This window comes from Triturus cristatus, chromosome 11 (assembly GCF_964204655.1).
Source record: "Triturus cristatus chromosome 11, aTriCri1.1, whole genome shotgun sequence".
In the NCBI taxonomy this organism is placed as follows: Eukaryota; Metazoa; Chordata; class Amphibia; order Caudata; family Salamandridae; genus Triturus; species Triturus cristatus.
Genome location: NC_140594.1, coordinates 1,087,209,718 through 1,087,235,073, shown reverse-complemented (window position 1 = coordinate 1,087,235,073; position 25,356 = coordinate 1,087,209,718). Strand labels below are relative to the sequence as shown.

Genomic DNA, 25,356 nt, shown 5'->3' with positions numbered 1-25,356 from the left:
TTAAATAAGCTTTAAAGGCATCCCATTTGACAATAGGGGAGGTAACATCTTCGAGGTTATGCAAAAATTATTCAAGAATAGCTTTTAAAATGGTACCTTTGTGAGTATCCTGTAGAACAAAATCAACATTCATGCGCCAACGGGAATGTGAAATTGAGAGATTACCTGGTTGTATATGAAGCGAGATTATTGCATGGTCTGAGATTTCAATATTACCGATAACAGGTCGAGTTACAGCTTTGACTAAATCTCTAGATACTAAAAAATAATCTAATTGTGAGTGAGAGTTATGTGGATTGGAGAAAAAGTTGAATTCTTTTTGAGTGGGAAAATGTAGTCTCCAGATGTCAACCAATTTGGTGTTTTAAATAAATTTCTGAGAGAATGAAATGCTTTAGGAGGAGCATATTTAATGGAAGATAGTCTCTCTAAAAGAGGGTCAATAATTAAAATTAAAATTGCCCCCCAAAATTAAGGAAACTTTCCCAAGTTTAAAAATCTCAGAAGTAACATTAGACCATTAATTAGGGTCACCTGCTGTTGGTCCAAAATATTAATTAGGTGTAAAATCATATTTCCAATTTTAACTTTGGCCAAGAGGAATCTACCATCCGAATCAGATTTTTTATCTAAGATTTATAGTTGAAGAGTTTTAAAGAATAGAATAGCCAAACCATTTTTATTACCTTGTGCAGGAGATGAAATAATCTGTCCAACCCAGTTCTTTTGCATGTATTTTAAAATAGTGTCATCAACGTGAGTTTCTTGTAACAAACAAATATGAGCTTTTTGCCTATGTAAATAATCAAAAATCTTCATTCTTTTAACTGGATGACGTAAACCTTTGACATTGAGTGAAACAATCTTAACTTTAGAACAACTGTTCATAGTTTATAAGGTAAAAGGAGGGAGGATGGAAAAAGAGTGGAGGAGATATATAGACAACAGAAATAGTAGAAAAAGCCAGAGGAGTAGCCAATAGACATAGAGGACAGAAAAGTAAAAAACATATATGTATACAGATAGGAAGGGACGTACATATATAGTAAAGAGACACACACGTGCATCAAAGAAGAAGTAACAGATGAGGATAGCCTACCCGTACAAATAGGGCTATCATAATAACAAAGGGAGTATTAATAATTAAACATTACATATATCTGCAAGTCATATAAGCAGTAGTAAATCAGAAAGTGAATGTACTAAGAGAACAACTTCAGGTAGGGGAGTCATGTGTATCTATAGAATGAGGAGAGTGGTTGTCCAAAAAGGTGGTCCACCGGATGATGAAAAGATTTGGAGATGTCACCTTTCCAAATACGCATTATGGATGGATCGAAGAGTCCGTGTTTGAAACCAGTGTCTGTTAGTCGCGGTCTCATCGCTGCAAAGTCTCTTCTAATCGCCACTGTGTCTTTGGCGAAGTCTTGGTGGATGAAAATCTTCAAACCATAGACAATAGGGAAGGAATTTCACGTGATGCCTTCCTAATAAGAACGAGGTGGTGGTGACCCAAAACTTTGAAGATGACTTGCCTGGGCTTGGTTTGACCTGGTTTACGGTGTGACGGAATACAATGTGCTTTATCAATTTCACATTCAATAAATTAGGTAGCAGATTTTCTAAATAGAGCCTGCAGTCATTGCCTTCAATATCTTCAGGCAAATAAAAAATGCGTAGATTGTATTGCCTATTCCTGTTCTCCGATTCGAACAATCTTGTATTTATGAAGGGGATATTTTTAACCATTGGCAATAAATTATCTGTTTTAGTAATAACATCATGCAGCTTGATCTCATTATCGGCAACCTTCATTGAAAGACTAGCCATGTCCTTCCGTAAATGTTTAATCTCTGTGGCAATATTATCTGTGTTTGACCTGACAGTTTCTAATTACTCCAGAATAGTAACAAGGGGGGGTTCTGATGAATCAACCATTTTTGACTTTAAAGGAGGAGGAGAAACAGTCTGTTTGCATCTATTTGCTGCAGATTTATTTTCCATTTTTGTGAAATAAATTAATAAACCCAAGCAGAATAGTCAGAATTAGAGTAAAATAAAAGAAAAGTATTTCAAACCGGTGCAGCAGCTAAGACTAGCTTTGGGAGGAGACCAATGCTGAAACCGCACCCTTTCCTGAAGCTGAACTCTGCCTCCCTTACAGGAATCCTGAAACATGCTGAGGGAAGTCTCGGAAAGAGGGAAACTGCAGCTCAAAGATGTCCAGAATTGTTGGATTCAGCAGAAAAATCACCCAGCTGCTCTCCTTGGGTTAGGTAAGTGGTGCTATAGACAGGAAGTCTAAAATGTCTGTAGTTTCGGTTTTTAAAACCTCGTCGATAAGACGGGTGAGCCGGAGCTTATTATCGAGCCGCCATCAACGTTTACGCATCTCAGTATAGTCACAATGCTAAGTAGGTAAGATTACAGCTGGGAGACTCCCAGAGGTATCTAGGCCAAAGAAGAGCTGATCTCTTAGGATCAAAAGTTGGGAGGGGTAGTTGGCAGATGGAAGTTCCAAATGCTGGGTGAATTAAAGAAGTTGGGTTGCCTTGTGTTTTGTTTCTTTTACTTGGCTTTCCACTCTCGATAAATCTAGATCAGGACAGATTGAGCTAATAAGCAGCATTGAGGCTGGTAGGACAGGTGAGGCTGCAGCCAAGTAGGCATCAGACCTTGGCATTTTCTTTAGAAAAAGGAGCAAACTCCTGCCTGAGAACCCCCCCCCCCCCCCTTAAATATACATGCTCCCAAAGCCCAGCAAATAATGGAGAATTTAAGCATGGTCTGCATGCACCGTCCTGTCACGTCTCTAGCTCTGTGAGGGGAGAAGCTTTTAAATACTTATCCTTGTAGGGAATACTATGTCTAATGTTCAGCTTGCTAATAAAAGCTGTTTAGCATGAATAATTAGCTGGTGGTTCAATCATGTGCATCATCTCAAATGACGTCTTGTTCCCAGCATTATGCCATCTCATCAGTCCTCTTGTTCCAGATCTCAGCAGAAACTTTGGCATCAGTCATCAGGAATGTGCAAGAAAGCACAGACTGCACTTTGATCCTCGCTAGCCTTGTCTTATGTGTCCAGAGGTTCCTTGAACACAGTGGGGTCCCTATTTTAATTTTCTGTCCTGAAAATAAATCAACCATTGATCCATTATGGGGCCTTTTTCTACATATGGAGCCTGCAACTCAACTTATGATAGAAATGGACACAGGCCTATTAGGCCTAATCTACAAAAATGAAGCTGAGCCTGCTTGTAGGTGACTGTACCTAAGCATTTAATGTTACTGCCAGGGCAGACATTTTATCTAAGGAAAGTTAGGATGGCAGCCAAGTAGCCACCAAGCAGTGCCAAGAAATAACAGCAAAGGGGATGTACTCCGGAGGCAAAATTGCATTTTTCCCTGTGTATTGAAAATCACTGCACGTTTTCTGTTTATTGATAGAATCAAATGTTTGTACCTGAATACATAAGACTGGTCCTAAAATTAGAAGGTTTTAACTGGGCAAATCATTGAGGTCCTGGGATGCTTGTGTTTCTGTTTAGAGAGGGGTTGGCCTGACAGTTTGGGCTGGACTAGTCCCATTGGAGCACGGCCAAGACTGATTTGCTGAGTCCAAACTGAGGTGGCATGGTGTGCATAACAACAAAGGTCTGGGATGCGGCTGAGAGTAATTGGCAGTGGCTGAGACTAATTCTAGCATTCCACCCGTCACTTTTTATATAAATCATTTCACTCTCTTGGTTTCTAGAAGTTTTATATTTTAAATTTTATATGAAACATTTTCAAGTAATTACATATAACACTTAAAAAGCCTCCTATTGATATCGTTCATCAATTATCAGCATGTTTGTCTTACCCGTTCTGTTGAATAGGTGCAAGATGTGGGGTATTTCCACTCCCTTTCATGAACTGAAAGAATACAAGGAACAGGCACGTAAAAGCTGCATTATCTAATTTATGCACCAATAGGAGGCCACGTGTCATGAATCAAAGAAATTAATTAGTTACTGGCCACAGATTTCCTGCTAAAATGCTCAACTTTGAAACTGATGCTTTTAAGTCCCTGAGAAGGATGGCCTTCCAAATGTAAGAAAGTAGATGATTTAGCTTGTTACGCTTATTTCTATGGATGGCCACACCCATATAAGACTGGGCAAATAACCTTTGCTCTTTGCTGTCTCCATGACTTTGTACTGACTGTTCATTTCTTTCCAGATACATTTTGGTTTCACATACTATATCTTATGAAATACCATAAAGGGATCTGCAGAGCTGTTTAAAGCTACCAGCAAATCATAAAACTGTGTGTCTTCCTATTACACTTCATGTTCCATCACACTGCTACCTTTCCTAGGCTTTCTTAGGCTTTTCTTGCTGCTAGAACTGAAACGCAACCTTTGGTCTGCTAGAAACGTATTGTGACTGCTTTGAAAATTGCTTTTTAAAACTCAGAAACTTAAAAAAAATTGTATTTGGCACTTGAATCTGCACTGATACTTACTTGTTCACTCGCTCTCACGCGTTAGTTCTGCTGGTTTCGGCTCCCCTAGTGCTCAGAGTGACTCCCCGGTAGCAGCCAATCACGCTGCGAGAGGGTGGAGCTGAGGGCGGGTAACGGAAGCAAAATGCAGCACGCAGCGGGCGCGGCAGAGGCGCGCCAAAGGCAAGCCCATCTGCGCCCGTCCGCTCCCCTCTGGGCCCAGGGGCCAGTTGTCATGCCCAATTGATCACGTACTCACCGGCTACTGTGAACAGTATGCACTCTATCCATTGGTGCCCCACACAAAAAATCCTGTCTCCTATAGTTGCCCATGACCTCTACATTATTAATTGGTCCTGAATTACAGACCCCTACTGTTTCTAACCACAGTTCCCGAAGTCAGGCCAAACCCAGGGAGGCGCCCATATCAATATACTATCTTAATACGCGCTCCCTGGTTAAACATCAACTGGACATCTTCCTTCTTTTGCTTACCGACAAACCTAGTATTCTGCTATTGACCGAAACCTGGCTAACCGACGACACTGCCCCAGATGTGTTGGCAGCACTTCCCCCTGACTAATATATTATCTATGCCAATCGGCCAGCTGGCAAATCAGGAGGGGGGGTTGCAGCCATCATCCACACTAATCTTAGGTTCTGCTCCCTGACGTGTCTCTCTCTAAAAGAGACCGAAAACATAGTAATAAAATTGGAATCAGCCAATGACTCTTTTGTCTGTGTTTTATTATACAGGCCACCTAATCAGATGTCTAGCTTTCCGTTATCACTCAGTGAACAGATAGCCAAACTTGTGATTGAGCATGCCAGGGTCCTCCTTGTGGGTGACTTTAATTATTGGTATAATGACCCCCAGGAGGGGCCACAATCTGCTGAGATGTCTGATCTCCTGAGAAATCTAAACTTCTCTCAGCAGGTTTTATCCCCTACCCACCTGAAGGGACTTGATCCTTAACCAGATTTGGGCGAGTGGTCTGTCTATTTCTACTCCTACAATCATGCCTTGTATCTGGTCTGACCACAACATGCTAAAATTCACTTTGGCACAAATACCCATTGGAAAAATCAATGTGGCCGAAGGAGGTCTCGCTTGGAGATGGAACTCCATCAATAAAGAAGATTTTTTTGACACACTATCTAAGTCAGTTCCATCTATTGGTAATGATGTTAATTCCATGGAGATGAACGTCTCCAAATGGCTACAGGATGCCAGCAATAAGCATGCGCCCTTAAAAAAAGTCAAACTTGCACGTCGTGCGGACGCACAAAGATGGTTCTCCAATGACCTCAAGACCCAGAAATTAGCATTACGCCAACTGGAGAGGCAGTGGCGTCTGAAATACTCCCCTGGAAAAAAATTAGTATATATCTCTGCCCGGAAAGACTACAAGAAAAGCATCCTCGTCGCCAAAGCCGCCCACTTCTCCACACATATTCTTAATTCTAATAAAAATTCTAAATAAGTCTTCGCCATTATTGACGAACTATCTAACCCTGAGCGAATTCTTTTGAAGGCTATGCCCTCCCAAGCTCTATGTAACTCATTAAATGAATATTTCAAAGATAAAATTACCACTATAAAGGCCAGTATTCCTAACCAACCTTACCCACCTGACCGCTCTGAGGTACATAAAAACATTAGCACCCTTAGCTGCTTTCCCACTATTAGCAATGAGATTTTTCAAGACCTGCTAGTTAAAATCAAATCAGGCGCTCCGTCTGATTGTTGCCCCCCTCATATACTGAAGGACTGCCTCACAATCCATTCTGGCCCTGCACTTGCCTTACTGAATGAATCTATATCGTCGGGTATAGTCTCTCTGGCCTTTAAGAAAGCAGTAGTGGTACTCCTCTTGAAGAAATCTGGAGCTGACCCCGCGCTCCTATCCAACTATCGCCCGATCTCCCTGCTCCCTTTCTTGGCTAAGGTGCTAGAGGGCCATGTAGCTAAATGCCTCTCTAATTTTTTAGAGGCCTCGAAATATCTGGATCCTCATCAGGCTGGCTTTCGGCCAGCTCACGCTACTGAATCCGTGATCCTAGCGGTCTTGGACACCCTCCGAGACAGCGCTGATAGAAGCTCCCCCAGGCACTGGTCCTGTTGGATCTCTCCGCAGCCTTTGACACGGTCGACCATTCTACCTTAGCTGACCGTGTCAGACAGGCTGGTGTTCAAGGGACAGCAGCTCATTGGCTCACCTCTTTTTTGGAGGACCGCTCACAGGCTGTTCGTCAGGGACAGTTTCTGGCGCCTTCACGCAACACCACCTGTGGGGTCCCTCAGGGCTCGTCCCTCTCCCCTCACCTGTTTAACCTCTATATGGCGCCCCTGATCCAGTCTCTCAAAGACAGAAATGTGTTGGTCTTCAACTATGCAGACGACCTGCAGCTTATCCTCAGAGTCGACAACTCGCATAGCTCTGTAACTGACTTCCAGGCTACCATGCTATACATCCAGAACTGGATGGACCTTAACCATCTCAAATTAAACCCTGGTAAAACAGAGATAGTTCTTACCGGGGACAGCCATAAATACTGGGGCCCTCACTATTGGCCACCTGAGCTTGGTCCCCCTACCCTTCCCTCTACATCGGCTAAAACCTTAGGAGTCTCTCTTGACAGTGATCTCTCTCTGAAAACTCAGGTTGGTGCGGTTGTATCCAAATGTTTTTTCCAAATGCGTAAAACTAGGAAAATACATCGCCTCCTCACTCATGATGCTCTGACTCAGGTCATGATAGCCACAGTTCTATCTCACCTGGACTATGCCAAGTCTGTGTACTTAGGCATGCCACTTTACCTACTGAGACGATTGCAGATGGTCCATAACCATGCAGCCGGACTGGTCTACCGACAACCTAAATGGCAATCAGCAACCCCTCTGTTGAAGAAATTGCATTGGCTTCCCATCTCTCAGCGCTGTGCCTTTAAAACAGGGTGCCTCATTTTTAAATCCCTGCATGGCATCAGTCCTGAGTTTATTAACAGTTTGATACTTAGGCATACCCCCTTACGCAATCTCAGGTCTGCCCATCTCTCACTTCTCTCTGTCCCGGCATTCAAACGGGTACGTGAAGGAGGCTGCAGATTTGCCACCCTTGCCCCCAAACTGTGGAACTCCTTCCCGCTGGAAATACGATCTTGCACAGACCTCCTGCATTTCAGGAAATCCCTGAAAACGTGGCTATTTGCACAGGGCTAGCTTCTATGTTTTCTCTGACAGCTTTCCGAGCCTTAGCGCCATGAAGCCACCCAGCGTACGTGCGTTATACAAATTTTTATTAACATTAACATAACATTAACATTACCTGTTGCTTCCCAAAACATGATAATTGCACCTCGGCGGTCATCATGCATGACATGGAAACACTTCCCACATAGGACCTGTGGCAGCCGCCTCGGAACGAGGTGGTGAGGCGGAGGGGATTACAAAAAAAAGATTATGAAAAAAGTAGCTTAACTTTTCCTTCGCCCACATGCTGCTGCACATCTCTCCTCTGTCCTCTTCCTCATGATCTACCAGAAGTACCCAGGCTCTGCAGGAGCAGCGTTGTGATTGGTCTGAGAGTCACACTTAGTCTGTGCCTGGGGAGGCTGTGTATGTTCTCCACAGACCAAGTGCGCATGACAGTTTGGCCAGCCCTAAAGAGCACTAAAGTGCAGTTAGAGGAGTGCAAACCACTCCTTACTCTGTTTGGCGTCACGGAATCCAGCCCTGCCGCTACCTGGCTCGAGCTCTACAAAGAAAAATAAAATAATAATAACATTATGTTATTATCATTTTCTTTTTCTTTTGTGCACTGCTGAATTAGCAGTGGGACGACGCTCCTCCGCCTTAGCGGAGGAGCCGCCACTGATAGGATCAAAACAAAGACAACATTCTTCCAACCACACACTATACATGGTGCAGCATGCTACTTCCACATTGGGGTAGTAAACTCTATACAGATGCGCCCCACATAGGGGTAATAAGCACTACACAAATGCTGCAATGCAATGCAATACAAGGGTATGGAAGTAGATGAGTCCTGTTTAACAAATTTGGCCTTAGGTTTTAATATCATGCAGTTGATATATTTCATTTGCAGGTTTCTGTCATTGGTCAAGTTTGGAATTTTAATTGTAGTGAAGTTTGAAGTAGACAGTAAAATAGAGGCATGTTAGAGCTACATTATCAGTCCAGTGGTTGATTTCAATAGATTGTTGGGAGCTGTGATTGCAGGCTGTAGTTAGGCTAGTCTTTTATATCTCAAGATTGTAGATTGTTTTGGCATTCAGGCTTTAGGAAGGAAAATTGCGCATGAGTTTTTTAATGTGTTTTGGTCACCATCTATTTAAATATATATTTTCATAAACCTCTGGACATTGTTTTGCGGAATGCCGAGTTTAATCTAGGAACTTCCTTTAGTTAAATCAATTTTGAAAAATTATAATTCAAGGCATGGGTCACTACCAACTGTACCGCTTCACTTCATTTAACTTACCCCTTTACCCTTTAACCCATTTTTCTTTTTCAATTAATTCCACCCTACCTTTTATAACTTGATTTATTTCAATTAATTAACATGCAGTCTCCCCAGACCACTGATGACTTGACAGGGATGACTCATAGTACTGCACTTATGTCCTCAATAGTATCTTCTTTGCAGCCTAGTATATAGGGAATGTGCAGTGAGTTGCAAATTAAAAAAAATAAACAGGGAGCCATATTTACAAGGAAGTAACACAGTGCGGTGCTGTAAGTCATTTGGCAACGCTGCATTGCTTCCGAAGCAAAGGGATGCGTCATATTTAAAACAATATGAGGTATCCCTGAGCTCTCTCCTGCGCTGGCATACAATTGGATGCCATTCTCAAACCCAGGCAGCCTGTGCCATGGTGCAAGGGTGCCTGTTTTGCGGGGATGATTGTTTTTGTGCAGGAAGGGACACCTTCCTGCAGAAAAACAATCACAAGAGGTGTTTTCCTATTTCTATGTGTGCTGCAGAATGCAGCTGGCATAGAAATAGCAAAGAATGAGAAATAAAAGTATTTCTCCTTGGTGCGCCTCCTTATGCCCCCCTATGAATCTGATGCATTCCCAGGTTTACGAAACGTTGTAAATATGGGGATACAGCAGAATCCATGGGTGTCGCGTGGGAACAGCCACAGCAACAACCACGGACCACCCCTTTCAAGGTGGCTTTACGTGTACTTGTAAATATGTAGCACCACACTGCCCCGGCGATGCATCGGTGTCACAGGGGGCTTGTAAATATGCCTCAATGTTCTTAGAGCCCAATTTTGTATCTGTTCTTGCTACTGTCTTCATGTAACCTGAAATAGGGGTGAAATAGGGGTAGAAAGGGCAACATCGGGGGCACCAAAGAGTCAAGAGTCAGCCAGTGGCAGTAGTTGCAATTTATAGCTCTTCCATTTTTAGGTCTTTTTGGAGTACTTCTGTTTGCAGTTTCTGAAAAATCAATTATTACAATGCAGCTGCTCTCAACCAGCGCCCATCTTTCCAATGGGGGTCCTTTCTCCCATTTTCTAGCCATGAAGTCAACACTGGCTTGAGATATTCTCCGCGTCCTGAAGTGTCGTTGGAGGTAAGCAAAGACAAACACTTACATAGTTGGGGACTGGAGTGAGGGCATGTGTGCAAACTCCCTTTTATTACCAAAGGCAACTGACCAGTAACTTCCGTGTAGGGATAGGGTGTGGGGCAGTGGCATATCTGGGGGGGGGGGTCTTCCCCGGCTTCACTATATTGGGGCGTTCGTGAGCCACGAGTGGAAGGTAAGTTTTGGTTTTTCATTTGTTCCCCTGCCTGCCCATTCTTGGCTGCCAGCCACACCTCCCCGCACCCCTCGGCTCGCCTGCGTCTTTCCCTAGCCCTCCACTCTTACGGCACTGGGCAGCAATGAATGGAACACCCAGGGCATCCAAAGCTCTAGCTATGCCACTGGTGTGGCGGTGTGCATGAGTGAGTAACAGTCCTCTTGCATAGGGCGCTGTGCTGTGACATGCCCTTCTGGACACTACATTTATCCTGAAAACCATTGAGATGTATAAGTCTAACAGGGAAAGACAAAACATACAGGACACCACTGTAAGTTCATTAGTCTCAGGGTCAAACACCAGGACAGTAGAGGATGCCAATTAAAAAAAGGTTGGTTGTGAAAGAACGTCATTGCTCAAGTGGATAGTTTAAAATGGTACTGTGTCAGTGCATGAACACTGATGTAGAGGGGTCCCGCATCTTTGATGTTATTCATGATAGAATGATGCTTGGAGAGTTCAGAGTTGGTACACTCTGCTGACGTCTTTCTAGAGTTCATGGTTATTGTCCAGAAGTTCAAACGGAACTTCAGGTGAGTTAGAGGAGTCAGGATGATCCCATTGTGAAGCATGCTTTCAATTGGTGTGCTGCTTGACTCTCTGAAGTCCAAGTCCACACACGCACACAACAGCAAAGAACACTTCAGCATCATCAAGGAGTTCGCCCAACCCACGAGCGAGTCTAATGACATTCCTCCCTCACAAGACCTCTGCAACAAACTCAGCACTTTCTTCCAACACAAAATCAAGAACATTTACAACAAATTCGACGAAGACAACCAACACACTGAACTCTCACCAGCCGCCCCTGTTATGTTATGTTATGTTAAAAGAAATTTATAAAGCGCACGTACACCAGAAGGTTTCATGGCGCTAATTGTAACAGAGTGATGCGTCGGGTAGGCTAGTTGTATGAAAGCGCAAACAGCTGTATTTTAAGGGCTTTTCTGAAACCCATAATGTTGTCCTGCGTTCTGATGTCCAGGGGCAGCGAGTTCCAAAAGCCGGGTGCAAGGTACAAGAATTTACACCCCCCCTGGCGTTTGAGTTTGATAGTCGGAGTGGCAAGCAGCATGAGGTTGCCAGACCGTAGGTTACGACGTGGGGTGTATTTCACAATACGGCTACTGAGAAATTTGGGGCTCCTACAGTGCAGAGCTTTAAAGAGTAGGCACTCGGTTTTAAAAGCTGCACGTTGTGCGACTGGGAGCCAGTGTAGTTTAGCCAGCAGAGAGCTGTCAGAGTGCCATTTGGGTTGCTTGAATATTAGTCTGGCTGCCTGGTTCTGTACCATTTGAAGATGTTTGAGCAGAAACATGGGCAGGCCAAAGTAAATGGAGTTGGAAAAGTCAAGGCGCGATAACACTAAAGCTATGACTGCCTGAATAAGGGCCGAAGGGGTAAGTAGGTGAGCAATTTTCCTGATTTTCCTCAGCTGGAAGACGCATGAGGAAACCACCAAACCCACCTGACCTCTAAGCGAGAGATCGGAGTTCAGTATCACTCCAAGGCTTTTCACTGTAGGGGAAGGAGTGGGGGGTGGTCCAAGATCAGCAGGCCAGAAATGGGGGCCCCACATGATTGCGCTAGTTCCCGGCAAGATTAATTCAGTTTTGCCGGGATTAAGTTTAAGATGGTTAGAGTTCATCCAGCGCTGGATGTGGAGCATGATAGCTTGGATTTCGGAGGCTGAGTTTGGTCCGTTTAACGTGTAGACGAGTTGAAGATCGTCTGCTTAGTTGAAGGTCGTAACCTTCATGTGTTTTAGAGAGCTGATGAGGGGTCTGAGGTAAAGATTAAAGAAAAGAGAGGAGAGGGACTATCCCTGAGGGACCCCGCAGGAGACCATCCTGGGTGCGGTGAAGGTGCCGAGACGAACTGCCTGCGTTCTGTCTTCAAGGAATGATTTGATCCAGTTATACGCAGGGCCTTGTATGCCTGCTTGTTCAACCCCTGACACCCTGAAGCCAACGATTTACAACTGGACAGCCCTCACCACGGAAGACACACTGAAGACGATGAAGTCAATCCACTCCGGGGCCCCCACTGTCCTCTGCCTCACCACATCTTCAACAGAGTCGCCGGCACCATCGCACCCATGCTCCGCCACACCATCAACCACTCCCTGGAGAACGCCTCCTTCCCGGACGACTGGAAACACAGCGAGATCAACCCCCTCCTGAAGAAGCCATCGGCTGACCACACCGACCTCAAATGCTACAGACCCATCTCCCTGCTCTCGTTCCCAGCGAAAGTCATTGAGAAAGCCATCAATAGCCAACTCACCACCTTCATCGCAGGGCACAACATCCTCAACTCCTCCCAATCCGGCTTTGGAAAAAAACACAGCACAGAAACCACCCTCCTCACGGCAACAGACGACATCCGCACCCTACTGGACAGAGGAGAAACAGTAGCCCTCATTCTCCTCAACCTCTCAGCATCTTCAGCACAGTCTCCCACCGCACCCTAACATGCAGACCCCACAATGCAGGGATCAGGTACAAGGCCCTCGACTGGATCCACTATTTCCTCCCCGGCAGAGCACAGCAGGTCAGACTCCCTCCTTTCCTCTCGGACCCTACACCAACCACCGGCGGAGTCCCATGGGTCCTCCCTCAGCCCCACGCTCTACATGGCTCCGCTCGCCCCCATCGTAACAACCAACAGACTCAACAGTGTTTCATACGCAGACGACACTCAATTCATCCTCTCCATATCCAACAAACCCAACGCAGCCAAACACAACTTTTAAGAAGGCATGGCAGATGTTGCCAAATGGATGAAAAGCAGCTGTCTACAACTCAACACCGACAAAACAGAAGTACTCATCATGGGCCCAAACCCCGACGCCTGGAATGACACCTGGGGACCCCCGGCCACGGAAGCCCACCCACCCCAATGGACCACACACGCAACTTTGGAATCATCTTGGACTCCGAGCACAAAATAGACAGCCAGATCAACTGCGTTGCATACTCCTGCTTCCACACCCTCTGTCTCCTACGTAAGATCTTCGCATGGATCCCCCTCGAGCACAAAAAAAGACTGTCACTCACGCCCTCGTCACCAGCAGACTCGACTACGGCAATGCACTCTAAGCCGAACTCACCCGCAAGCTACAAAACATCCAGAATGCCGCGGCAAGACTGGTCCTCAACCTGCCAAGACACTGCCACATCTCCCAGAACCTGCACACACTCCACTGGCTCCCCATCAAGGCTAGAATCACCTTTAAGATTCTCACCCACGCACACAAGCCCTCCACAACACCGGACCAGCATACCTGAACAGCCAACTCAAATTCCACCCACCCCAAAGGACCCTACGATCAGTCCAGCTCTCCTACGCCATGGTCCCCCGCACCAGAAAGACAAGATTTGGAGGGCGCTCCTTCTCTTTCCTCGTGGCCAGAGCCTGGAACACCCTACTGCTCCACCCCAGATGGACAACATCACTCCCATCTTCATGTGAAACCTCAAAACGTGGCTCTTTGACAGACCTTGATGGACTGGAACCTGCACCCCCCCCACCCCACCCCCCCCAGCGCCTTGAGACCCTTATGAGTGAGTAGTTGTGCTTACCAAACACGTGATTGTTTGATTGATTGAACTACAAGTGCTCAGGGCCACCTCTGAATCTGGTACCCCTCTGTCGAACAGAGCCAAATCTATCTTTCACTTAAGGAGGTATCTTGAACTTGTCACTGCAGGACTACATGTGGGCAGTGTTGGGGAAACATGTGTGTGCTGTATGTGGGCTACTACAAAACGGCAGATGAGCAACTGCCAAGTCACTGAAGGAATAACAGGTTGGTTATGTTCAAGGTGTGCTGAAAACTCGATCAGGACACCGATTGGATTAGCAGATTGAACATGCAGTGGTTTTGAGTGGATAGGATGATCCTGTACTTTCAGCACTGTAGTGAGAGGATTCCAGTCCAATCATGAATCGCTCCATAGGTAGTATAGTTGATGAATTTCTGATAGGAACTGGCAGGGTGGTGTTGGCCTGTTCATCTACACTTGCAACATGGATATCTGGATCTTTGTTTAGCTGATGGTGGCAGCAGGACACGTTTGCTGTGAGATATTCAGCACAGTAATGTCATAGGCGAGATGTAACAGTTGCAAACTTTAATGGGAACAGCTATAAATTCAACTTTTAAATTCTTCGTGGCTGACGCATGTCCATGGATATGTGGTGGTGCTTCCATGATGAGTTGATTCTTCTCTTACACATTGAGGGGGATTGTGTGATGGTAATGAAAAGGACATCATATCATGTGGATCTGTGAGATGCTAGGATTGGGTGAACATCTTCAGCCTCCTGTACGAGGCAACCATTGCCGTTGTTGGCATGGATGCCAAGGTGTGTAACTCACAGTCAATGGTATGAGTCTTTGTGATATTTTCTGGCATCATTTAGTGGACATGGCAGGTTTTTCTCTTCTCGTCTTCTGCAAAGGAATAATTGTCAGTTTCACTGATGTGGACATGTGGCTCACTTGCCTCTTCTTGGTGATCAGGCACTGCAGTGTCTTCCTATGGTCAGCCCAATGGGGTATCTTTGGTAGAAACTTGGCCGTGAGGGAGGGCACCCTACATGCCGGTGCTGACCCTCCTCTCCTTCAATGATGGTAATGATTCTGGTGACTACTTTTGGACCTTCATCTCTGTGGCTTGGAAAAATCTTAGGAGTGACAGGTGAATTGCATCTGTTTTGAAGTATACTAGAACACATTCAGTTTGGAGTGAAACACCTTTTGAATGGGAGCAAGGTTTTACCACTCCCAATCGTGTGCAGTCCATTGATTACTTTTCATTCCACAAGTTCCAGCGAGCATGTGTTAAAGGATGCAGTCATGGTGTTTTCTTTGACAGGGGCCAATATGAGTTAAGTTGTAGTGCTGGGTGACATGCCCAGGTTGGTGACAAAGATTTAAACAGATTGAGTCTCCCAGAAGACCCTAGTCCAGGCACTCATAATTAGTCGCCTCGACTATGGTAATGCGCTACTTGTAGCATCCAACAAATCTCTTATATCTAAACTACAGGTAGTGCAAAACACGGCTGCCCGTCTGGTGATTAAACAGCCACCAGTCACTCCGTCTGTCCCTCTCCTGAGGCCCCTGCACTGGTTGCCTATAAAGAAAAGAGCAATCTTTAAACTACTCTGTCTGACCTTCAAAGCGAGGTCAGACAGGGGACCACAATATCTGCAGGATAGACTAGTCCCTACTGTCCTCAAAGAAACCTTAGATACAGTAATCAGCTTCTACTTCAACGACAACCTATTCGAACTTTAAAATACGGTGGTCGTTCTTTTTCACACCTTGCCCCACTCCATTGGAACCAGCTCCACTTTCAAGCTTCAAAAAACATCTGAAGACCTGGCTGTTTTAACGGCACAGAGCTTTTTGTACTGCTATCTAAGCGCCAAGATGCCCTTTCGCGGGCGAGTCAAACGATATACTAAATTCCATAGCATAACATTGACTAACCTGCGATCCCAGCGGGAGCAATGCACGTAGCATATCCACCAATGCCCAACTGCGTCCTCCACAGTGGGTGAAACCAACACCCTCCTCGAGGCAGCGCCAAGGGGAAAGGGGTAATGGGATGGAGAAGACAAACAAGAGAAGTGAGTTCCTTTACTCTTATTCTCTGATAGCTTAGATGTCGCGTTTTTTCACACTGAACCTTCTCTCTCCTCCTCATGTGTGGTTGCCTGGAACGATAAACATATTATCAGTAATCTGTTCTTGCATAACTAAAGCATTTTACACTCGCACTTCGAGCATTAGTCTTGATTCCTCGATTGTATATTCGACGAATTCTTTCAATCTCCTGTCAGTCAGGCATGTGCATCTTGAAAATACAGAATTAATAATACTCTAATACACAGTTAAACTATGTTTTCAAAAATGTCTCTGAGATTGGCTCTCTAATTCACCCCTCAATGTTCCTAGGGTTGCAACAATGTTCACAACAATGCCTCCGAAGCTGGCTCTCACGTTCACCTCAAAGTTTCAGGGTTTGCAACAACATTCGCCACTATGTCTCAAGGGTTATAGGTCAAAATTCGCTTCAATGTTTCTGTACACACTCGTCAAAAGGAATTCTAGATCTCCGTGGACTTTTATACGACCTGACTGTTAACCTTGACTTTGTAGAGTAGCTGTTCTGCTTTTGCTGAGTTTGTGTTCAATTTAATTTATCTTTTGTTTTCAGTGGTTGTCCTGATCTTGCCTCCTTTCGGTATTAGGTACCTTCTGGCAGGTGTATGGTGGGTGACACTGAAGACTCTCTGGACTGGATGTTTGCGTCTGGACTGGACAACTGGAGCGATCCTTCGGTAAGCTGAGAAGGCAAACAGAAGGCTCCCCATGTCGAGCCGATTGCCAAGGCTGCAAGGACACGCCTTCAAACAGGTTTTGTAATCCAAGATGGCCGCCGAGATTTCAAAATCCCGTGCGACCTAGACGAAAGGTTCTAGAAGTTTTCAGACTGCGTATGAGCCTGCAGACATGTCCTAAAATCTCGTGCCCATATTTGTTATATAATTATGCATTGATGCACCAAAAAGAGCTTGTGTTCTGAAAATCGTATTTGGACTGTGAGCCCTTTGAGAATTATTTATCCAGAGATATAGCACCTTTTCCATGCATGCGTTTGCAGCACAATTCCACTAGAAATGGTTGTGCAACACATGGTGATTTTGTATTGATTTTCTTTCAGTATGCTCATGCAACACATGGTAATTTTTAATGGTGGTTGTTTCTAGATGTTCACCACGGTGGGTAAATCACCGTGCAGCTTTTTAGCATGAAAAAGACTGGGTTCTTTGTTTTCGATTGTGTTAGGTATTCCCATTTCTATACATTGTTGCTCATCTCGGACCAAGTGTTTGCGACAAACTTTGAAAAGTGAGGGAAGCAAACATGATTCTGTGTTTTGCTTCTAGTTGGACAAGGTGCTATGTCTCTCCTTCCCATCTGTGCCCTAGGTGTGGGAGGGAATAGCAACAGCTGGGCATTGTGGTGCCAAGGACAAATGCAGATCCCAGGCCTAGCAATACTGTGGAACACATATTACTTCACAGGGGGAAAAGGCAGGCACAGTTGGTATCCCTGCTGGTTGTTGGTTTACAGAGGTGAGGGCCCAAGTTATGGGCTGCACATCCTTTTAATTTGTGGGATGGATCAACTTCATCTGTGCCCCAGAGATTATCTCTGTTTCCACATGCTGGCAGCCTAAAATTAGTTGCAGTAGAAAATCTCACCTTCTCACCTAGAAAGGGGTAAGGTAGCGTAATGAATTCCAAAATCAGGCAGGTTTGCGGTGTAGGATCTTTTTGCACACTCTAGTTCTTAGATATTCGAGTTGGCTGGATTTGGATTTCTGCTCGGCGGCAGCTTTGGGTGCAGTGAGACTCTCTTAGCATGTGAACTGAGGCACTGCAAGAAACTTAGTTAGAATACCCAGTTAGCTCTGCTCACTCTTCCACCTGGGCTACATAGTGCCATGATGTGCCACCCTCGTGAGGATCATACTGCACCCCCCCCACAGGCTTGTGTGGATGTGGCAGGGATAGACAGCCTCTGGACGAACTGCTGCAGTGGTGGAAGGGGCTGCATATGGCATTGTGAGGCCAGGTGCAGCTTTGGCACTTCACCTACTTTCTTCAATATTGAACTCACCCCGGTGTAGTACAGCTCTTGCGAAGAACCGTTGACTCTTGGGATGGCCGCCCCTAGTGTCTGGAGTGGGCAATTCAGTATGTTGGGCTGGGTGGATGTACAGATTGTGCCACACTTGTGTGTGGAAGATGCAGAGTAGGTATTGAGTGAATCTCCCACAATGTCAGCGCCAAAGCAGAGTGTGGCATTGCGACAGGCAGCTTCTCATTCAAGAGTCACAGCAAAGCAGGTGAGGCAGATGGACACTGTCAGATGTGGACACTTGTGGCAGGGTCGGATTGATTAGAGTGGCGCCTTCGGGGACCCAGTACATATGGTGGGTAAACGGCATATACTAGAGAGGCAGGCCAGGTGATGAGCGCTTTTGACCCAGGATGCCCCTTTTCTATGGGACAGCCCTGTCCCCCTACACATTTCCCCCACCAAGATCAGAAGTATGAGCCCTGTACAAGCACCTGTCTGAGCATCTTGTTGATTGACACACTAGTGGTTCCGCATGGTGGTGGAGCATCCAGCCTATAAGATGAGGACATTGAATGTTGGAAGGAACCAACACAGACAGTCTCATTGCATTTCATAAGATTTGCTGATTGTCCTCAGACCTTGAGTAACCTGCCAGGGAAGTTGATTTTATTACATCGCAATGCTAAGTTTATTCTGCCTTCAGCAATGACTCTTTCTATGATGGAGAGCAAAATATCCCCACTATTCCTTAAGCGTGCTTGTCAGGCTAACGAAAGTTACAACAACCCAGTTAGAAATCAGGAGAGTGCTATGAGTCTAATGAACACCCTTTTCTACACTTATTAAGGTCACCCACAGGTTTGTTTTAAGCAAAATCATATGGCAAAAATGTAGGTTGAATGCTTTTTGGGGTGGAATCATGTGGATATAATGCTCGACCCCAGTAATGCCTAAGACCAATAGGGTTTTTCAAACTTGCCACCGCATAAATACCCTCTCACACCGTACACATAGTCCATCTGTGTTCTATTGATAGACCTAGATTTGTGCATCTTCAACTAAAGTGTGAGCTTAAACTCTCCAATCTCTAAGCATGTGACTTAGGGCAATGACAAGATGATAAACATAGCTGTGGCTGAGAAACACTAAATTCTAATGCAACTTAAGATGAGAGTAAGGTCAAAAGCCTCACTTCGTGATGAAGGATTAACAGCAACCTCAGGGATGCCTTAGGAGCCCTTTCAAATCCTGTCATCCGGTATACATTATGATATTAACTGTTAGACCTGGCATCCTTGGCGTGGGTTTCCCCTGTATTTCGTTTTTCATTATTGAAAGGCTATCTTTCCTATAGAAAAGAATTGGAGTTTATTTATAACATCTTATACATATAACTTTCCATGGGGACTAGATAGGAAGGTAAAGTTTCGTATGCCTGAACTCAGAATATAAAGATGCATATTTTTGGATGACATTCACATTCTGGGTTTGAAAATACCACTTTTAGAAAGTGGGTATTTTCTTGCTTAGCCATCCACTGTGCCTCTGCTAGGTTTGTGTATTGACTGTCTGGCCTGGGAGTGACAGGGGCCTACAGTAGCTGTTTCTGCCAAGGAGAGAAACTGTGTGTGTATCCTGCTTGACAAAGTATCTCCAAGGGCTTGAGGTGGAGCTTGACCTCGTTCAAGAAGTCACAGGAACAGCAAAGACTTCACCATCTTTCTGGGCACCATCCTTCTGGGAACCACTGGTTTCAGTCACCACAGAGAAGAAGAGCAGCCGACCCTGTCACCGAGTCCGTTGCTGGTTCTGTGTCTTGAAGGCACTGCAGAAGGCACCACCGCACTTCGCACCGCATCCCTGGTCTCACTGATGCCACTGGGTGACCATCACTGTGCCACTGCTTGCACTGCTTCCTGTGGGTACCCCACTGCGCACTACCTTGCTTCACTCTGCCCGGACATCACCAACACTGTCGCTGCCCTCCTGAACATTGACTGGCTCCGTGACCTGCCGCACCGCATCGAGCACTGCCTCACTCCGCATCGTAAGCCTTGGCCTCACTGATGCCATTGGACACCTGTCACCGAGCCGCTGCCTGCACTGTGACGTGAGGGTACCGCACGCTGCATCACTTTCACTTCACTTGACAACTGCAATGGTTTCCCCAACCAACTCATACCTATAGGATTGGCTGCAACGAGAAAGGTACCGTCTATACAAGTCTGTCGACACTACAGCTGACCCAGCTGGAACTGCCTGCCTGAAAATTGACCGGATCTGTTGCCTGCACCGTGACCTGCCAGCACCGCATCGAGCACTGCCTCTCTCTGCATCGTAAGCCTTGGTCTCACCAATGCAGTTGGACGACCGTCACCGAGCAGTTGCCTGCACCGCACTGTGAGGGCACCACATGCTGCACTGCTTCCACTTAACACCGCAACCGCAATGGTTGCTTCGACCGACACGTACCTACGGGATCGGCCACAACAAGAAAGGTTCTGTCTATGAGTCTGTTGACGCTATAACTGACCCGTACCAATGCGGTCTGCTGGAACTGTTAGACTCTGTCATTTTCAGCATCACTGTAGCCCCGGACGGAGCTATCAGCTAGGAAGAACTGTGATTTTGAGATATTTCTGCAATTTAAAGGTTATCTTACAAAGTACCTATTTTTCCAGTAATGTATGTTGGCTTTTTATCGTATTTGGTCTTGTTGATTTAGATAAAGATTTGATATTTTTCTGAACTGGTGTGGTGTCCATTTGTAGTGTTTTCACTGTGTTACTGTATGTATGCACAAATGTTTCACACACTGTCTCTGAGATAAGCCGTTTCTGCTCGTGCCAAGCTACCAAGGGGGTGAGCAGGGGTTATTTTAGAAGTGTATCCCCCCTTACCCTGACTAGGAAGAAGGGTCCCTACTTGGAAAAAGGTGCAAACCATTGGCAACTAGAGAACCTCATTTCTAACATTGGTGACAGCTGTGAGGATACGGACATGCATTTGCACCTTACATACAGTAATTTGTGTATACTACTAGTATAGTGCAGACCATTACGCAAACACATACTATTGGTGAACGTTTTCCTTTTTGAATTTTCTGCAACTTGAGAAATGCAAAGATTAGGAACCTTCTGATCTGAAAAACCACAGATGCACACTGTTTCAGACCGCTCATTGGAAAACGATCAAACTGTGATGATACCCTCGTGAACAAACACCAACAACGTACCTCTCTAAACAAATTCGTATGGCCAAAAGGCAGACCAACACGAACCCTGTCGACATAAAACAAACTTCTGTAAGGACACAAACTGCAGCGCACGATATAAAAAGTACACAGAAAGACCGCTGATGTCAACAGTGCTCTTCACTTTCGGAGTTTTCATCCTAGAAACCTTAAACAGAATTTACCACTTTCCCAGTTCTTGCGGATCAAAAGGATTTGTTCCAAACAAAGTAGTTTGGAAAAACATTTGGATTCTCAACAGCAAATGTTTTTAAATAGAGGATACCCCAATGAAGTGATTGAGTTGGCGAGAACACGGACTTCTAAATACACTTGTGATTGTATTTGTATATGGAGTATTTCGTCCCCATTATTTCACGAAGGTGGAGGGTCTGTGTTTCGTTTTTCTTTTTTTCTCTTTTTATTTAAAAGTGTATCATGCAGTGCAGACTTTCATTAACTTGTGGTCATTGTTTCATGTTTGTTGCCTTGTGAATGATGATGTTTCACCATCCACATTCATTATATTGTTTGTACATTTTGTTCATATTTTTAGAGTTCAAACCCCTGAGGAAGGGCCTATAACGGCCCGAAATGCATTGGGCACGACGAAAGCTTTTGGATTTATAATGAATCTTCTCTGTATTTGTTTTTTAAAAATAATTTTCAAACCAATATTGAAAATTTATCTGAACTATGTTGCCAATTTAATTTCGATTTGTGAACACTGTACATAATGTTTTCAGTTGGCCGTTGGATAAAATGTATTTCATTTTTTGAACTTGAGCATGGTTAAGCTTGATTATTTAGTTGTTTGTAACTTCTCTTCAGCAACAGTGCACAGAGGTTGAGTCCACAAACTCTTGTTATTCTCAAGAGGGCAGGCCTCATGGCCAAGGCCTGTAAGTGCAAGATCGGGCAGGGATAGATGGTGTACGTGGGACTACAGGAAGGGAGCAACCAGATGGCGCCCCTACAATTGAAGATTGATGCCATTCTGGCTTGGGAACCCCCCCCCCCCCTTTTAAGGCCTCACCGAGTATTACAGGAAATTTGTCAATGGATATGGCACCATTGCTGCCCCCGTGACTGAGGTGACTTCCAAGAAGCAGCCCAGGAAGGTGAACTGGACTGACGCCTGCCAGAAAGATTTTGATGCCCTGAAGACTGCCATGTGCATGGCGACTGTGCTCAAGGCACCCAACTTCTCCCAGGAATTCATGGTGCAGACAGATGCTTCAGAGCATGGTGTGGGAGCTGTGCTCTCACAATTAAATGAGGAGAGCCTAGACAAACCCATAGCTTTCATTAGTAGAATGTTACTTCCCTGGAAACAGAGGTGGAGTGCGATTGAGCGTGAGGCTTTTGCTGTGGTCTGGGCACTGAAGAAGCTGAGGCCCTACTTGTTTGGTACTCACTTCTGGGTTCAGACCAACCACAGGCCCCTCAGATTGTTGATGCAGATGAGTGGTGAGAACCTAAAGTTGTTGAGGTGGTCCATTTCCCTACCGAGGATGGTCTTAATGGTGGAACACCGCACTGGTACAGAACATGCCAATGCTGATGGTCAGTCCAGATTTTTCCGCCTTAGTGAAAAGAACTCACAAGAGGGTGGGTAGTTCTCCCCACATTTCAGCTGGAGGGGACACGTGTTAGACATGACATCCTTGTTGTGGGTTTCCCCTGTATTTTTTGCTTTTGCCTCCTGTGTTTTTACTGTGTATTGGACTTCCTTTTTGCTGGTCTGGATTCTTTGGGCACTTTGCCACTGCTGTTCAGTGCCAAAGTCCAAGTGCTCCCTCAGTAAATTGTTATCATGATTGGCATAATTGATTTCCTTGTTTGTGTATTGACTGTCTGGCCTCGGAGTTACAGGGGCTGGGAATATGCATTCTGTTCAGACAGCCACTTGGGGGGTGAGGTGTGTCCTGCCTTTCCAGGGTGAGTTAGGGCTAGGCTGAATAGACCTGGGTCGCATTTAGAGTAGGGTGAGGAGATTTTCTTTACACCTGAATGGGCCTGGTCTACCGTAGACAATGCTGTCTCCACCTCCTGCCAGGAAGCTGCCCCAGAGAGGACAGAAATGGTTTTGACTGAGCACAGAGCCTCTCTGACACCACAGAACAAAGAGAAATGGACTATAACTGTTGGGGCCCAGACCCCTGAACTTTAGATCACTTTTGGCATTCAAGAGAAACCTCTGCCAAGGAGAACAGCTGGAAGAAGCTGAAGGAGAAGTACAGCCCCTTTGCTTTGTGCTATCTGGGGTTGGGCTGCAGTAGCTGTTTCTGCCAAGGATAAGAACTGTGTGTGTATCCTGCTTGACAAAGTATCTCCAAGGGCTTGAGGTGGAGCTTGCCCTCTGTTCAAGAAGTCAAGAAGTCTCAGGAACAGCAAAGACATCACCATCCTTCTGGTGACCGTCTCTGGAAGCGCTTGTTTCAGCCGCTGCAGAGGAGAAGAGCAGCCGACCCCGTCACCAAGTCCATCGCTGGTTCCGTGTCTTGAAGGCACAGCAGAAGGCACCGCCACACTTCACACCGCATCCCTGGTCTCACCGACATCGCTGGGCGACTGTCACCGAGCCGTTGCATGCACCGCGTCCTGTGGGCACCGCACTACGCAATGCCGCACTTCATTCTGCCCGGATGTCGCTGACACCGTTGCTGCCTGCCTGAACATCGACTGGATCCTTGGCCTGCACTGTAACCTGCCAGCACCGCATCAAGCACCACCTCACTCCGCCTTCGTAAGCCTTTGCCTCACCGATGCTGTTGGACGACCGTCACCGAGCCGCTGCCTGCACCGTGCTGTGAGGGCATCACATGCTGCACCACTTCCACTTCACACCGCGACGGTTGCCCCAACCAACTCGTACCTACGGGATGAGCCACAATGGGAAAGGTACTGTCTACGAGTCTGTCGATGCTACAGCTGACCCTTACCGACGCGGTTGGCTGGAACTGTTAGACTGTCGTTTTCAGCATCGCGGTAGCCACGGACGGAGCTACCAACTCGGAAGAACTGTGATTTGGAGATATTTCTGCAATTTAAAGGTTATCTTACAAAGTACCTATGTTTTCAGTATTGTATGCTGGGTTTTTTATCGTATTTGGTCTTGTTGGTTTAGATAAAGATTTGCTATTTTTCTAAACTGGTGTGGTGTCCATTTGTAGTGCTTCACACACTGCCTCTGAGATAAGTCTGTCTGCTTGTGCCAAGCTACCAAGGGGGTGAGCAGGGGTTATTTTAGAAGTGTATCCTCCTTACCCTGGCTTGGAAGAAGGGTCCCTACCTGGACAAAGGTGCAAACCATTGCCAACTAGAGACCCTCATTTCTAACAGTTACCATATTGCAGGCAGCTATCACAACTATTTTTCATAATGAACATGTAGCACATCAAGGACACTTTCTATTATGCCCATTTAACACATCATGGCCAGTTGTCATCATCCTCAGTGTTAGACCTGAACTTTTCAGGTAGCATTTCCTAAGGATTTCACATTTTTCCTCCTGGGTTTTGCTGAATCTCTTGTAGTGGCCATAGGGATTGGGGCACTTTCCCACTGTAGATGCAGCGGGAAATGTATGCGTATCATTCCTACTCATGTTAGGAAGTGCTGCTTATCTAAAATGCATGGTGCCTCGCTGGTATTCCCAAATTCATGACCAGCCTGAAACTGTAGACTGCGGTGAGTGGTGCACCGCTGGTATTCCCTAATACATGACCAGTCTGCCACTGCAGACTGTGGTGCGTGATGTACTGCTAGTATTTCCAAATACTTGACCAGCCTGCCATTGCAGACTTGGGTTTGTGGTGTACCGTTGGTATGTCCCAATAAGCAACCAGCCTGCCAGGACAGTCTGGGGTGAGCATTGCACCAATGGTACGCCTAAACCTGTGTCCAACTTGCTATTGCAGGCTGTTGAGCACACAGGCACAGATAGTGCCGCTGATTACATGTCCACCCTGCCGACTGGTACTACGGGCTGAGATCCTAGATTACAATGGTGCAGCCTCATCATGTTTGATATCATCAGAATTGCAGCAACAAGCCCTTTCCAGTGGTTAATGTGGCTTTGCCATGACCTGTGCAAAAATGCCACTATTAGAACAAGGGCATTTC

General features: G+C 45.7%; 1 protein-coding gene across 3 annotated transcripts in view; it reads right to left on the bottom strand.

Annotated features, from left to right (window-relative positions):
• LOC146786037 (uncharacterized) overlaps positions 1-25,356 on the bottom strand; it is a 49,067-nt gene that overhangs the window by 13,326 nt on the left and 10,385 nt on the right. The window contains exons 2-3 of one of the 3 annotated variants that reach the window (XM_085635462.1): positions 15,834-16,060; positions 3,866-3,918 (exon numbers count right to left, since the gene is read on the bottom strand). The exons of 1 other annotated variant lie outside the window; for it this stretch is intronic. In XM_085635462.1, coding sequence (XP_085491588.1) covers positions 3,866-3,918; positions 15,834-16,060 — 280 coding nt within the window. The remainder of the gene's footprint in view (positions 1-3,865; positions 3,919-15,833; positions 16,061-25,356) is intronic. One more of the 3 variants, XM_085635461.1, reaches the window with a different exon arrangement.